Genomic DNA, 16449 nt, shown 5'->3' on the forward strand with positions numbered 1-16449 from the left:
TCAGCCATTAAAAAGAATACATTTGAATCAGTTCTAATGAGGTGGATGAAACTGGAGCCTATTATACAGAGTGAAGTAAGCCAGAAGGAAAAACATAAATACAGTATACTAATGCATATATATGGAATTTAGAAAGATGGTAACAATAACCCGGTGTACGAGACAGCAAAAGAGACACTGATGTATAGAACAGTCTTATGGACTCTGTGGGAGAGGGAGAGGGTGGGAAGATTTGGGAGAATGACATTGAAACATGTAAAATATCATGTAAGAAATGAGTTGCCAGTCCAGGTTCGATGCACGATACTGGATGCTTGGGGCTGGTGCACTGGGACGACCCAGAGGGATGGTATGGGGAGGGAGGAGGGAGGAGGGTTCAGGATGGGGAACACATGTATACCTGTGGCAGATTCATTTTGATATTTGGCAAAACTAATACAATTATGTAAAGTTTAAAAATAAAATAAAATAAAAAAAAGAGAACCCCAGGGTTAGTAGAAGGAAAGACATCTTTAAAATTAAGGCAGAAATGAATGTAAAAGAAAGAAAGGAGACCATAGCAAAAATCAACAGAGCCAAAAGCTGGTTCTTTGAAAGGATAAATAAAATTGACAAACCATTAGCTAGACTCATCAAGAAACAAAGGGAGAAAAATCAAATCAATAAAATTAGAAATGAAAATGGAGAGATCACAACAGACAACACACAAATACAAAGGATCATAAGAGACTACTATCAGCAATTACATGCCAATAAAATGGACAAGGTGGAAGAAATGGACAAATTCTTAGAAAAGTACAACTTTCCAAAACTGAACCAGGAAGAAGTAGAAAATCTTAACAGACCCATCACAGGCACAGAAATTGAAACTGTAATCAGTAATCTTCCAGCAAACAAAAGCCCAGGTCCAGATGGCTTCACAACTGAATTCTACCAAAAATTTAGAGAAGAGCTAACACCTATACTACTCAAACCCTTCCAGAAAATTGCAGAGGAAGGTAAACCTCCAAACTTATCCTATGAGGCCACCATCACTCTAATACCAAAACTTGACAAACATGCCACAAAAAAGAAAACTACAGGCCAGTATCACTGATGAACATAGATGCAAAAATCCTTAACAAAATTCTAGCAATCAGAATCCAACAACACATTAAAAAGATCATACACCATGATCAAGTGGGCTTTATCCCAGGGATGCAAGGATTCTTCAATATCCACAAATCAATCAATGTAATACACCACATTAACAAACTGAAAAATAAAAACCATATGATTATCTCAATAGATGCAGAGAAAGCCTTTGACAAAATCCAACATCCATTTATGATAAAAACTCTCCAGAAAGCAGGAATAGAAGGAACATACCTCAACATAATAAAAGCTATATATGACAAACCCACAGCAAACATTATCCTCAATGGTGAATAATTGAAAGCATTTCCCCTAAAGTCAGGAACAAGACAAGGGTGCCCACTTTCACCACTACTATTCAACATAGTTTTGGCAGTTTTGGCCACAGCAATCAGAGCAGAAAAAGAGATAAAAAGAATCCAAATTGGAAAAGAAGAAGTAAAACTCTCACTGTTTGCAGATGACATGATCGTCTACATAGAAAACCCTGAAGACTCCACCAGAAAATTACTAGAGCTAATCAATGAATATAGTAAAGTTGCAGGATATAAAATCAACACACAGAAATCCCTTGCATTCCTATACAATAATAATGAGAAAATAGAAAGAGAAATTAAGGAAACAATCCCATTTACCATTGCAACAAAAAGAATAAAATACTTAGGGATATATCTACCTAAAGAAACTAAAGACCTATATATAGAAAACTATAAAACACTGGTGAAAGAAATCAAAGAGGACACTAATAGATGGAGAAACATACCATGTTCATGGATGGGAAGAATCAATATAGTGAAAATGAGTATACTACCCAAAGCAATTTATAGATTCAATGCAATCCCTATCAAGCTACCAACGGTATTTTTCACAGAGCTAGAATAAATAATTTCACAATTTGTATGGAAATACTAAAAAACCTCGAATAGCCAAAGCAATCTTGAGAAAGAAGAATGGAACTGGAGGAATCAACCTGCCTGACTTCAGGCTCTACTACAAAGCCACAGTCATCAAGACAGTATGGTACTGGCACAAAGACAGAAATATTGATCAATGGAACAAAATAGAAAGCCCAGAGATAAATCCACGCACCTATGGACATCTTATCTTTGACAAAGGAGGCAAGAATATACAATGGATTAAAGACAATCTCTTTAACAAGTGGTGCTGGGAAAACTGGTCAACCACTTGTAAAAGAATGAAACTAGACCACTTTCTAACACCATACACAAAAATAAACTCAAAATAGATTAAAGATCTAAACATAAGACCAGAAACTATAAAACTCCTAGAGGAGAACATAGGCAAAACACTCTCCGACATAAATCACAGTAGGATCCTCTATGACTCACCTCCCAGAATATTGGAAATAAAAACAAAAATAAACAAATGGGACCTAATTAAAATTAAAAGCTTCTGCACAACAAAAGAAACTATCAGCAAGGTGAAAAGACAGCCTTCAGAATGGGAGAAAATAATAGCAAATGAAGCAACTGACAAACAACTAATCTCAAAAATATACAGCAACTCCTGCAGCTCAATTCCAGAAAAATGAATAACCCAATCAAAAAATGGGCCAAAGAACTAAACAGACATTTCTCCAAAGAAGACATACAGATGGCTAACAAACACATGAAAAGATGCTCAACATCACTCATTATCAGAGAAATGCAAATCAAAACCACTATGAGGTACCATCTCACGCCGGTCAGAATGGCTGCTATCCAAAAGTCTACAAGTAATAAATGCTGGAAAGGATGTGGAGGAAAGGGAACCCTCTTACACTGTTGGTGGGAATGCAAACTAGTACAGCCACTATGGAGAACAGTGTGGAAATTCCTTTAAAAACTGGAAATAGAACTGCCATATAACCCAGCAATCCCACTGCTGGGCATACACACTGAGGAAATCAGAATTGAAAAAGACACGTGTACCCCAATGTTCATCAGCAGCACTGTTTATAATAGCCAGGACATGGAAGCAACCTAGATGTCCATCAGCAGATGAATGGATAAGAAAGCTGTGGTACATATACACAATGGAGTATTACTCAGCCATTAAAAAGAATACATTTGAATCAGTTCTAATGAGGTGGATGAAACTGGAGCTGATTATACAGAGTGAAGTAAGCCAGAAAGAAAAACACCAATACAGTATACTAACACATATATATGGAATTTAGGAAGATGGTAACAATAACCCTGTATGCAAGACAGCAAAAGAGACACAGAGGCATAGAATAGTCTTTTGGACTCTGTGGGGAGGCGGTGGCAGGGGGCGGTGATTTGGGAGAATGGCATTGAAACATGTATAATATAATATAAGAAATGAATCGCCAGTCCAGGTTCAATGCAGGATACAGGATGCTTGGGGCTGGTGCACTGGAATGACCCAGAGGGATGGTATGCGGAGGGTGGTGGGAGGGGGGTTCAGGATTGGGAACACGTGTACACCCATGGCGGATTCATGTTGATGTATGGCAAAACCAATACAATATTGTAAAGTAATTAGCCTCTAATTAAAATAAATAAATTTAAATTTAAAAAATTAAAGAAAAAAAAAAAAAAACCTAGACCCTGTCACCCCTACTAAAAGCCTTCCAGTGGCTTCCCATCATATTTAGACAGTTCAGCAAAACCTTCATCATGCCTGCCAAGCCTCCCTCCATGCTCTGGCCCAGACTCTGGCCACTGGCCACCTCTCCAGCTTCATTTCCTTCCATCTAGAGCACAGAAAGAAGGTCAAAGACACGGACTCTGGAGCAACTCTCCCATCATTGCCTGTGTGACATTGGACAAATTGCCTGATGTCTCTGTGCTGCGGTTTCTACATCTCTAAAGAGAAGATGACAACACTTTATCAAGCTGCTGTAGGACTAAGGGAGTCCTGAAAAGGGTCTCCAGCCCATAGTAAGCTTCTGTACATGTTTCTGGTTTTAAGTAGTTCGATGTCTTAACCCTCAAATTCAGAGAAGAAAGTGAGTATGAAAAAAAAGATTAAGAGAATATACTTGCAGTTTGCTTAATGCAGTTAAGGACACATTTTTATGAAGTCTCTATAAAGAAGTTATGAAGGTATGTACATAGTGAAATCTCCTTTTGCCTTTTAACTGTAGAAAAACCTAAGAAAGTGTCATGAGTTTTAATAGCATTGAATTAATCGATGGTGTAGTTAGTTAAAAAAACAATAATAGTCTATTTAAAACTCTCTTTTATTTTTTTCATTCCTGATGTTAAACACCTTCCCCCAGTAAAACCAGTCTTGGATTCCAAAGGGGACTGGCAAAATCACTGATCTGACTGACATGGGAAGGGAGGAGAAGGGCACACTTGTGGGCTGGGCGGGCCGGGAGCTCTGGTTGGTGCTTCATGTCTGCCAGGATGGCTATAAATCACCTCTTCTCTTCCTGCTTTGGCAGCCCGGGCTTCCCCAAGGCTGATAAGCATCCAGGTTTTTGCCCTAACATATCTGCTCTCCAAGAAAAAAATAACCCTCTATCTTGGTGGAGGTATTTTTTCTGGCATAATGCCTTCTCTTTCCAATTCTGATGAGTTGATTTTTTTTGTGAATGGAAGAAAGGTAAGTTTATGATATGATTAATATGAATTTTCATATGTCAGAGATAAAAACCAAGCTGATTTTCTTTCACTAATACTGTTTCTTATTTATTTAAACTCTCTTTTCTGTCTTTTTCAAGTCATATGTAGTAGTATGAACTTGACCATGGGTCGTTAGTTTAGGCTTTAGTGCGAAATTATTAAAGCTTGGGAGTGTTTGTTCTTTTCTTTTGGAATCAATAAGGAACTCTCATTTTATTTGTTAAATTACAATGGTAGTGAATTCTGACCCAGGCATTAAAAACTATGTCATCCTCCCATTACATGGATGTTAGCTCTGCTTGAGTTTAGCAATACTATTTTATTTTATTTATTTTTTTACTTTGGAGGCTTGTGTTTTATTCATGGGCTATCAGCCTCCCTCCTGCCCACCGGGGCAGGTAGGAGGAGTGAGGGAAGGGAGGGCAACTGGGCTAGGAGGGGGCCGACTGCCACTGCCCTTTGTAGATGTACTTCAGCATGGTGGTGATGGTGCACATGTCCAGCTCGATTTTCTGAGCCCAGTTCTGCACATTCCTGATTTGTACCTGGTTGAAGTTCTCCACCATCCCAAGCCACTGACCTGTACTCTTGGCAGACTGGGCAGCCTGAATCTGTAGGGTCTTCACCTTGTTGTCCAGCTTTCTCTGGCTCCTGTTGGCCTGGGCCACACCCACATTGAGGTGATCCACCAAAACTTCTGTCAGGCAGGTGGCTGGAGTGATGGCCTCTCGCCTCTTCGGCCGCAGCTTTTTGCATTTGTTCTGCTTGGCCTGGTGGTCTTTCAGCAGGTGAGACAGCATGGTCATGGTGGGCTGGGGGCAGGGCACACCTGGCACCCTCCCAACAACACTGTTTTAATAGAAGGAGTATATGACATTGGGGATAATAATAGCAAAGGAGGATCTTATTTTGCCCTAATAAATACTTTCAGGCTGATCCATGAACCTTGAGGCTAAAGCATCCTGGCCTGCTACTTTGGGCTTGGAGCAGTATCTTGAATGAAGACAACACTAAATCAAGTGTAGCAATGATCCGGCAATTAGAATGGTTGAGAAACATTGACCTGGAATGTTGCATCAGGAACATCGATGTCTTTATAGCACAAAATAGTGTCAGCAGGCTGCGTCTCCTCAATATAAGGGCACACAGGAGGAAGGGACAGTGGTCCTGGCTTGCAGGCCATCACTCCCGACCTTCATCTTGTTTCCACCTTGGAAATAATTTCTGTAGCCACACAGTTAAGGTGTTAAAGCAGTCTAGGTGTAATGCTTTGCTTCTGCGGTGACATTTCACTCAGCCTGCTCTGCACGCTGAGATTCTGAATGGGGAGCACTGAGCTCATCTGTGGCTGAGTGAATCTTCTGAGGGCTCAAAAGGAGACTTGAAAATAGGAGGCAGTTATGAAAAACAATGTGGTTTGTTACTTTTTCTGGGGTGATCAAAAATACGTTTAGTGGAATAAGGTCCTGTGTCTCTAGTCTCAGTGTTGCACCTCTTCCTGATGGGTTCCGCTCCAATTCTCCTCTCTAATCTTGCCTGACTGTACCCAGCAGAGATCTGCCTGAGTCAGGGAGGACAGATAACTTTATCTCATGTGCAGGCTTCAATCTATTGGGATTAGCAGCCTGGAGCGCCATGTGACAGGCAGAGGGGAGATTCCTGTTCCCTTAAGCTCTTCCTTCACCCAGGCACCTCCGTTTCAGTGGGCAAGGGGAGCTAGTGGGGACAGAAGAGGCTCCCTCATAACATACTCTCCTATGACTCCTTTAGAGAATCTTCTCTAGCTAAGCTATTTCATGACTTCATGTGGCTGAGTTATCCTGAGTCAATTTTGGAATCTGTTTCCCTATCTGGATCCTTTCCGAGTAACTCTAAGGAAAAAATAAGCCAGAACTTACAGTTGTCACATATATGAGAAAGTTCAGAGACAGTGAAACAGCCTGCCATTATTTCTCCAGAATTCTAGTTCCAGTGTTAGAAAAGGCTTCTTTTGTTGTTTTTGGTCCTTGTAAAGACAGCACCTTTCAAAACATGCCCCCAAAACAACAGATAGGATTCCCATAACATGCTGGTATTATCTTCCTAAAATCCCTTCTTATTTCACAATGTAGGTCATAGAGAAGAATGCTGATCCTGAAGTATATCTACTATTCTACTTGAGGAAAATCCGTATCCTTTTATTTTACTGTAATAAATCTGGCTTTGGTGGTAAAAAGAAAACATGCTAAGACTTCTAAAAGAAGTCATTCTTCCTTTTGTATTTGCTCTAGATAAATAACCTTGTATTCAATTTGCACAGTCTAGTTGGAGTTCAGAGAATGCATTTAAAAGTGACAGATATGTGCTATATTCATTGTATTTTTTGCCTGGGCAAAACCAAAATGATCATCCAGTGAACCATGAGTGTGCTAACGTTGGAAATAACTTTTTGACTTTTGAGCCCCCATGGTCACCTTGATGATGATTTTATATTCAGCAGTGTGAATGTGAAAATGTCGAGCCAGGAACTTCCCCAGTGATCCAGTGATTAAGACTTCAATGTCTGGGGGCATGGGTTCAATCCCTGGTTGGGGAATTAAAATCCAACACGGCAAGCCAACCAAAAGATTAAATATCTCCAGCCACTTGCTCAAGGGTATGTGCCACTGACAATGACAATGTGTGTACCTTCCCACAAGCGCATTTCATTGACTTGTCATCTATGCCTTTTAATAATCCTTATCAGAGAAAACAAGGTTTTATAAGCATATTTCAAAATTCCATTGTATAACTAATGCACTCCAGCTCTTCACTTCTGATCTGGACCCTTTTTCACATCTCACTCCTCCTGCACCTTCAGTAAATATTCAAAAAGAATTTCTTGGGCTTGAGTGTAACTGTAAAAGCACAAGAGAGTGACTGTGGCAGTGGTTACACAGATCTATGAGATACAGTTGCATAGAGCTGAGTATACCACATAGTATGAGAGCATGCATAAGAGGCAAAATCTGAAGAAACTCTAGCCTCTGGTTATCTGTCTTCGGTATGATACCCGTGTCAGTTTCCCGGTTTTGGTGTTGCACTGTAGTTCTGCGGGATGTCAGCATTGGGGGAAACTAGGGAACAGGTCCATAGGGCAGTCTGTACTATTTTTGCAACTTCTTATGAAACTACAATTGTTTCAAAATAATTTGGAGGTTTTTTGGGCAGAGTTTCCTAGTACCTAGTGGTTAGAATTCCAGGCTTTCACTGACATAGCTTGGGTTCAATCCCTTGTCACAGAACTGAGATCCTGTAAATCGACAAATTATAAGTTAAAAATAAGTATACTTAGTCAGTGTCTACTAAGAACAAGGCACTGTATTAAGCTCTGAGGAATCAGTGGTGTGCCAGACAATCCTCTCTCCAGAATCTTCGTTTCCTTCTGCTTCTGGCTCTTGGCCTCCCAACACGCACATCTAAAAACATGAAGCATGACTTCCTTTCTCCCTGACCTTTCCTTGCCAGACTTATCTAATAACTGTGTGTACCTAATGTCTCATTTCTCTGCTGACTCCATCTCTCACTATTTAACATTTCAACCTGGTTTCCTACCCCCATTATTCTACTACTCTAGCCAGTATAGCCCCCCAGTGTCCCCATTGCACTCACTATTCAGGGAATTGGGATTACAGTTGAAACAAAACAAAAAAACCAAACAGGCCAAATCCTTCCTCCTTGGTTTTGCCACCTCCCATTTACCCAGCTTTAAAATCTGTGTTAGTCAGCATACCCTATCACTTCCCTTTTCTTACCTATCTACATCTGTGCCACACTTTACCAAGCTTTCTCTAGACTCCCAAAGTGAAGAAGCTCTATATTAGGAACAAGCTGAAAATTCATGGGCTCCCAGGTAAGCAAGGCTGATAGAGCCCTAGACAGAATCATCCCCAGCCTCCCATTCCCCTGGTGGCTCACACAGTAAAGAGTCTGCTTGCAGTTCAGGAGACCTGGGTTTGATCCCTGGATCGGGAAGATCCCCTGGAGAAAGAAATGGCAACTCACCTACGCTGCCCAGACCTGCTGGGGCGCAACCTCATGTTACCTCTCCTTCTGCATGACAGATCCTGGCCTGCTGTTAAGCAATCTGACCTGTAAAAGCAAGATACTGCACCAGCAAGAGTTGATGTCCCACAGCTACATGGATTAAAGAGGATGTGCCAGGGTCCAGCCCCAGTTGGAGCCAGGGATTCCCTTGGGAGGATGGCATTGGCGAAAAGGATAGAAATAGAGAAAGAGATAAGGAAAGAATTTTGCAGTTGAGAAAATAGAGGAGAGAAAAGAAGCTGATATTCCTTGGTTTACGCAGAAAGCCAATAAGGCCCCAGCACTGGACTTGCTCTGTTCACGTAGGCCGCAGGCGCCCTCTTGAATCGCGGAAGGTGCCCCACCTTAGGCACCTTCTCGAGTGGGTCTTAGAAGCCCAGGCAGGAAAGTGAACGCAGAGAGCCCCTGTGCTCCATGGAATCAGCCTGAATAGGAAAAGGAAAGAGAAAGAACGACATGGGGAGACCAAGCTTCCGTGAGCAAGGCCTGCACTTTATTTTCCAAAATAGTTTTTATACCGTAAGTTGTGCATAGAGGATAATGGGGGAAGGGGTAGAGTCATGCAAGGTCAGCAGTCCTTGATCCTTATCGAAGCCAGGCCTTCTTTCTGCAAACTTATCATATGCAAAAGTTTTAGGTGATTTACATCATCTTCTGTTAACCTTCTATGACCCTTTCTTCAGAAAACTTATTTTTCTCTAAAGGTGATTATTCTAAAGTCAGGTGCCACCCTCCGAAAGCATTAGATAAAGTTGCATTCCTATAGGGCAAAAGTGTGGTGGGCTATAACAAGAAAAGAATTAACTCAAGGGTCCAAGGTTACAAACATTAAAGCTATTACTTACATTTCTATACACCAACTATATTAATCAATACACTCCCAGGGACACAACAGGTAAGGGATATGGAAACTTGGCAGCAAGCATTAGCTCAACAAAGAAATCCTCTACTAGTTCTTTTCTAACAATTTTAACTCTCTGAGAAGCTCTGCATTGTTAGAATATCTTAAGCTTCCCATGCCTCACGTGGTTGGGAGGCTGTGAATCTGAACAAACCTGTCAGGCAAGCTAGAAAGTCATCAGAGGGGTTTGAATTGAAACACTCCTATTATGCCCAGAAGATTTATTAACTAGAGCTCTAAATTGATTTTCTTCAGAGAAAGGTGGTAGGGGATAGCCCCCCGTTAATGTCAGAAGAGTTGGTGAAAGTCGTGAAATGGTAAAACAGACAGATTCTGGTTTTGGGGTAGACACTCAGGCAGACCAGGGATGGAGCCCTTGAGCCCTGACTCGCCTTGCCCGTCAGGGCTCTCCTGCATGACCTTGTCATGGGTGGGAACTCCCGTGCTGGATCCCGGCAAGGATGTGTCATTAGGGAGTTGCTTTAATGCAACTGTGAGATCCTGGCTCTAGGATAAAACTGGAAACGCTTATCCTCATTTTCCCTCACTCTTCACATACCCAGCCCTATCACTTCTTGCAGTTCTTGAAACAACTCGTCATTCAGTAGATGAATTTTACCAAGCACCACGTGTGCAGAAGTAAGCTAGAAGACACAGCCTCCGCCCTCAGTCTAGAGAATGAAGAGAGAGATAGCAGGTGTGATGAGTGCCATGTTATGGGAACATGGACAGGGCACTCCCACCAGGCTTGAAGAAGGAAGGGAGAGAGAAGGGTTGTGTAGGAGTTGCTGGGAAAGGGGAATTCTTGGGGAAAAGGGTATACTTGGTGGTGGTGTGGGGGGGATGGGGTGGTGCAGAGGCAAGAGAATATATTGCTTTAGAGGAACCCAAAGCAGTTTATTCCAATGGATGTACAGCTTTGGGGGGAGGTATAGCAAGAGATGAATGAGGAGTGAGATCCTTGAGGCAAAGAGTCAAGTTTGGCATGCAAGACACAATCACTCACTGATGAATGACCAGAGGTCAGTGGAAATTCCAGGGTCAACTGCACACGCTGGCCGTGAGCATTTAGTCTCAGGGTAACTTCTGTATATGCCCATAGTGTTGTATACCTTGGTGCCCTGAGAAAGCTCTTTTCTTAAAGGACCAAAAAATAAACTTCTGATATATTATTGTTTGTATTTGACTTATGTGGGGTTGTCAGCTTTAGCATATAGAAATATAGTATGCCCAGGTAAATTTGAATTTGAATGCATGGGACATACTTACACTAAAATATAATTCATTTTTTATCTGAAATTCAGATTTAACTGGGTGTCCTATATTTTGTCTGGTCACCCTACCTAGCAAAGAGCTTTAGGATGAGTCAACAGAACATGGAAGAAACTGCCTGAATCAGGCACTTCTGGTGGGACTGGAGGAAGGAGGCATCAAACTACTTGTGTGGTAACCAGAGGGCAAAGCAGCTGGTTGAATCAACCTTTCACTTTTCACTCAAGGCAATGTTAACACAAGAAGCAGAGAGCTGCTTTAAGGTCTGACAGAGTGAACAGTCAAAATTTGACTCTTCTTTGAGTCAGACGGCTCCTGGATTCCTTTGCTTGAAAATATCAGGTCACCAAAGGCAAAGAGAAGGGGTTTCTCTGACTTTTCCATTCAGGTCAATGGAACACTCTAAGGCATCACCCATGAGACTCTGCCTGAAGAAAGCAAGCTTGACTTGCCTGAGTGGGCTCAGACGAGGGAACAGAGGAAGTGGGGTGCCACCCACTCTGAACCTCTGCAGAGAATCTCAGCTTCCTACTCTGCGGTGTCCTGACCTGTTATTACCTCTTCATGGGCAGAAATTTCTAAGATGAAATTATTCTCAGCCTCCACCCAAGCCAATGATAATATGCACCCATGAAATCTTTCTTAAACCTCACCTGGAAAGGTCCCAAGCAAATTCTAGTAGACTCTAATAGCACCTGAAGCAAAGGGATCACATACATTATTTGTTCTTTCTTTGTGGAAACATGCCAGTATCTTACAGGGAAGAGGTACGAAAGAGTTTGTTGATATTACTGGTTCAGGAACCAAGTTATCAATTCATATTCTCTAATCTTGTAATCCTATAAGAAAATAAAAGCATTACATTGCTGAACCAGGAAAAGTTAAACTTCCTGGTGGGGGTTTCTAAGTTTTACATATGCACCACCTCCCAGCACCTCCACAGCAACAATATGAGTGTAGAATCCATTGTCCCCAACTCTGAATTCAACAGGCTTTTCCCTATTCATGTGGATGAAGACTATCATCTAACTGGCATGAGGCTCTTTGTAGTCTTCACCTGTCCCACTCAGTGTGAATATCCAGAGAACTCACTTTAGAAGCATGAGCTTTTGATTATAAGGTGCTGCCCTCACCCCACTGGAGAGCTACCATACTGTCTTTCTAAAATCAAGAAAATGCCACATTCACAAATGCATCGGGGATTTCAGATAAAGCCCTGTGATGTAGGTGTGTAGGGATATCTTCTCACCTGTCATCAATTAGCTCACTTATGTGCAAAAAGTGGAACAGCTCTCTTAAGCAGGGAATCTTTTCTCCAGAAAATGACTCACTTGTTATCAGTATCTGAGGAAGAAAAGTATAGAAAGCATAGCAGCCTGGGTCCTTCTTTTCCTTGACCCCCTTCCTTCCAGTCCACCTCACCGGCACCAAATACAGCTGTGGGAGCGGAGGCTGCGGTGCCTGCACTGTCATGGTGTCCAGATACGACCCAAAGACCAAGAAGATCCAGTATCCTTTGCATTGGCCCAAGCACTTCTGAAAAGAATGCAGAACCTCCACTTCCTGTCCCTGTGTCCCCTCTCCTCTCTCAAGGTGTCCATTGCACTCACATGGCCTCTGGACCTACTCTCCTGTGACTTCCCATGCTCCAGATCTTTCCTATGGACTTTCTTCCCATCAGGGTGTATCTGTCCTGGATTCCAGTCTCTCAGGGCCACTCTGTCTCTTGCTGTACAGATATTTACTTTGCTTTTGAGCAGATCTCAGACTGAGGGCCAGGCAAGAATGGGTTTACACACAAAGAAGTGATGCATTGTCCTGGAAGAAGGTTTAGGTCAACATACATTACGAAAGTTATTCCCTTGAAGGGCTGAGACCTCCCATCATGCTGTGTGACTGAGCTAACGTCACCTTGACCTAAAGTGTAAATTTGCTCACTGATTGCATGCGGTAGCAGAGTTGTCAAGCATGATTCCGAAGTTTTTTGTCTTAAGTCTCTGGGTTATGCTGTTCACAAATTAGGAAGAGGAGAAGCAAAAGAAAGGAAAGGGGTGAGTTTAGCTTTGGATGAATAGCACAGCAATTACTATGGGACATGCGAGAGGAATTGTCCACAGGTATCTACATAGACAGGTCTACTACTCAGAGGAGAGGTCTCATCTGGAACTAATTTGTTGAAAGTTATCAACATAGATACTAACAATGACAATAGAAATAGCTAATGTTTATTGAATGCTAGGCACTGTTCAAAATAGTTTACATCATGTTATCATATTTAGTCCCCAAAACAACTTTAAGACAGACTCAACTGTCACTCATATTGAAAAAAGAGGGAATGGAGGCAAAGAGGGTTAACTAACTTGTCAAGGTTATGAGGACCAGTTAGTGGTAAAAGCAGGTTTTCAACCATAGTCATTTAGAATGTAGCGGGAATCACAGGAGAGCTTCCAAGCTCAGGACACTGCAGAACAAGAGACAGGGAGATGGGCAAAGAAAGACACCCCCCAAAGGAGACCAAGAGGGGGTAGCCAGGGATGAAGGAGGGGCATCCAGAAGAGAAAGTTCCAAGGTGGTAGAAGTGCAATAGTATGAAACACCAGGACATGGCTCAGAGCCATTAGATTGCTCCCAGAGCACTGTCAGCAGACTTGTGGGGCTGGAAGATGAGGTACAGATACGCAGGAGTGACTGGAGGGCCAGGAAGGCATAGATAGCTTTTGAAGAAACTTGACTAAGAAGGGGAGAAAGATGGGCTGGAGAGAGACATTGGCCTGGGGATTTATTGTTAGCACAAAAAAACACTTGAACTTCTAAATTCAAGGGAATTTAGAGAAATGAGACCCTAGAAAGGAAGAAGTTAGAAGGGCAATTGATAATGAAGCAAGTCCTTGGGAAGACAAGAATAGAAAGGATTCAGGGCACAGGGGAGGAGGAGGGGTGGGGTGTCCTCACCCTCCAGGCTTGGACTGGGGGTGAGGCTGACTGTAGCTAGAGATGAGTAAGTGTGGGCTGGGCAGTGACAGGAGAATATGCCTCTATTTCCTGGATGAGGCATAAGGCTAAGACGGGAAAGCAATGAGCCCTGGGAAAATTGAGAGAAAAGGAAGAGGGAGATAACATTAAGAGAAACTAAACTTAATGGAGGAGGGCAGCTGGAGGACAAAAAAAAAAAAAAATGCACAATAACCCAGGGTTCACTTTTGCTCTGTATACCAAGCACTCTTCCGAGAAACTAAACTGGACTAATGAAGCCTGGACCCCATTCCCAACCAGTGGGATGAGAATCTGATGAAACCACATCTGCTGTGTCAATAATAGAGACTCTAGTGTGAGAGAGATGGTCAAGACAGGGGCATAAACCCATGGCTTTCATACTTGCCCATACACTGGAATCAGCTAAGGAGCTTTGAAAAGTAATGGAGTGATTGCATCCCAAAGATTCTGGTTTAATTAGGCTAACCTTGGACTTCGCTGGCAGTCCAGTGGTTAAGACTCTGTGCTTCCAATGTAGGGGGCCAGGGTTTGATCCCTAGCCAGGGAACTAAGATCCCACATACTATGTGGCATGACCAAAAATTAATAATAATAATTAGGCTAGCATGCAACCAGAGCTTTTGTATGTTTAGAAACTTCCCACAGTTGAGAATCACTGGGGTAAATTATCCCATGATGGTTTACATGAGTCAGTATATCATTTTATGATGAGAAAAAGCCTTTTTTCTCTGAATAAGAAAAATAAACAAAAAATGAGGGTCTCTTGGAGGTTCTACACAAAACTCATTTTTCTTTTTTTCCATTTCTCTCTACCATTCTACTCCAGCCATATGTTAAGTCCTTTCTTGAACACTTCCAAAAAGTTATGGTTTTTTATCTAGTGTTCTCTGTTCTCAGGGAAATATAGTCTCAAGACCCTTTCTAGAAATAACTCCCTGAATTATGTTACCCCCTGAGTGTGATTCCAATGTGTTCTCTTTACAAAATCCCATCACAGCCATTATCCAGTTACAGCGTGCCTGGTGCCCATCTGCTCTCTGCATGGGGCTGCTGTCACCACTGTGGAAGGTGTAGGAAGCATCAAAACTAGGATTCACCCCGTGCAGGTAAGAGTACAATGTGGTGGGGACCCAGCACTGGTATCGGCACCCTCCATAATCTAATGGACTCCAGTTAGGTCATCAATTTTGAGATTTTTTTGTGCTTTTAAATTCTCATTTTGTGGGATTTAGTGCTTCATAGCTAGGGATCTTTTCAGAGATTGGTGTATAGGGACTTCCATGGTGGGCCAGTGGTTAAGATTCTGTAGTCTTCCACTGAAGGGGGCATAGGTTCCATCTCTGATGGGGGAACTAAGATCCCAAAATAAGATGCCCAAAATAAAATAAAATTTTTTAAAAAGAGAGAGAGATTTGTGTATAAACCGAGATTTCTTCATCTTCATAATTTTAATATATCTTAACTTCTCAGTCTCATCCTTGCCCTAAACTAAAACAAGGACAACCCAGTCTGATAAGAGAAGAAAATGAGATAGGAAACTAGAAGTTTATAGAAGATACTACTTGTCTACCACATTTCAAAATTACTAAACTGTGAATAAGAAGCTAATCTTGTATACAAATACTCCCCAAATGTCTCATGAGAAGCTGAACACCATGCTACAATAAAGCAGAACTAAAATGACGAAGTATTTATTGATACTATGTTCAGGGGACTTTTTAAAAGAAACTGCAATATTACTTTTATGTACTATTGAACAAGAGTTTCTTCGGAGGTTAAGTTTTAAAAGCAGGGTGTAGAAAGAAAATTATGGATTGCTGTAATCTCCTTGGAAATTTCTTCCCCTAGAAGGTTGTGTTAGAACATGGAGGCACAGAGCTTCCTCTGTTGATATGTTGCATTTATGAGCACTTTTGGTAGTGCTTGTCTTTCAACTGTAAACTTAATGACTTTTTGACCTTATTAAGCTCTTACTCCACACTTGGCTCACCATCTTAACAGTTATGGAAACAACCTAATGCTGCAGCTTATCAGATTTCTTCCTCCCAAATTCTGACAATACTTGATAGTTCAGGAGTGTCCCAAACAGGCTTTTACTGGCATGTGAGAGCCGCTTCTCTTGTGTTGTTGGAAGAGGGTGATTGCTATGACCAGTGTGTTCTCTTGGCAAAACTCTATTAGCCTTTGCCCTGCTTCATTCTGTACTCCAAGGCCAAATTTGCCTGTTACTCCAGGTGTTTATTGACTTCCTACTTTTGCATTCCAGTCCCCTATAATGAAAAGGACAACTTTTTTGGGTGTTAGTTCTAAAAGGTCTTGTAGGTCTTCATAGAACCGTTTAACTTCAGCTTCTTCAGTGTTACTGGTTGGGGCATAGACTTGGATTACTTCTGGGAAAGATTAAGGGCAGGAGGAGACGCCGACAACAGAGGATGAGATGGTTGGATGGCATCACCGACTCAATGGACATAAGTTTGGGTAATCTCC

The 16449-nt window shown here is 41.8% G+C and overlaps 2 protein-coding genes across 2 annotated transcripts in view; one reads left to right on the forward strand and one right to left on the reverse strand.

Moving 5' to 3' along the window:
- The first annotated feature begins 4656 nt into the window (after positions 1–4656).
- AOX4 (aldehyde oxidase 4) overlaps positions 4657–16449 on the forward strand; it is a 70934-nt gene continuing 59141 nt past the window's right edge. Inside the window, exons 1-4 of the mRNA NM_001281919.1 lie at positions 4657–4710; positions 6842–6899; positions 12381–12477; positions 14960–15068. Coding sequence (NP_001268848.1) covers positions 4657–4710; positions 6842–6899; positions 12381–12477; positions 14960–15068 — 318 coding nt within the window. The remainder of the gene's footprint in view (positions 4711–6841; positions 6900–12380; positions 12478–14959; positions 15069–16449) is intronic.
- Positions 4700–5582, reverse strand: LOC107131349 (biogenesis of lysosome-related organelles complex 1 subunit 1-like). The gene has a single exon (XM_059878765.1). The coding sequence runs from the start codon at positions 5534–5536 to the stop codon at positions 5162–5164; it is 375 nt and encodes a 124-aa protein (XP_059734748.1). The 5' UTR covers positions 5537–5582; the 3' UTR covers positions 4700–5161.

Source organism: Bos taurus, chromosome 2, assembly GCF_002263795.3.
Source record: "Bos taurus isolate L1 Dominette 01449 registration number 42190680 breed Hereford chromosome 2, ARS-UCD2.0, whole genome shotgun sequence".
Classification (NCBI taxonomy): Eukaryota; Metazoa; Chordata; class Mammalia; order Artiodactyla; family Bovidae; genus Bos; species Bos taurus.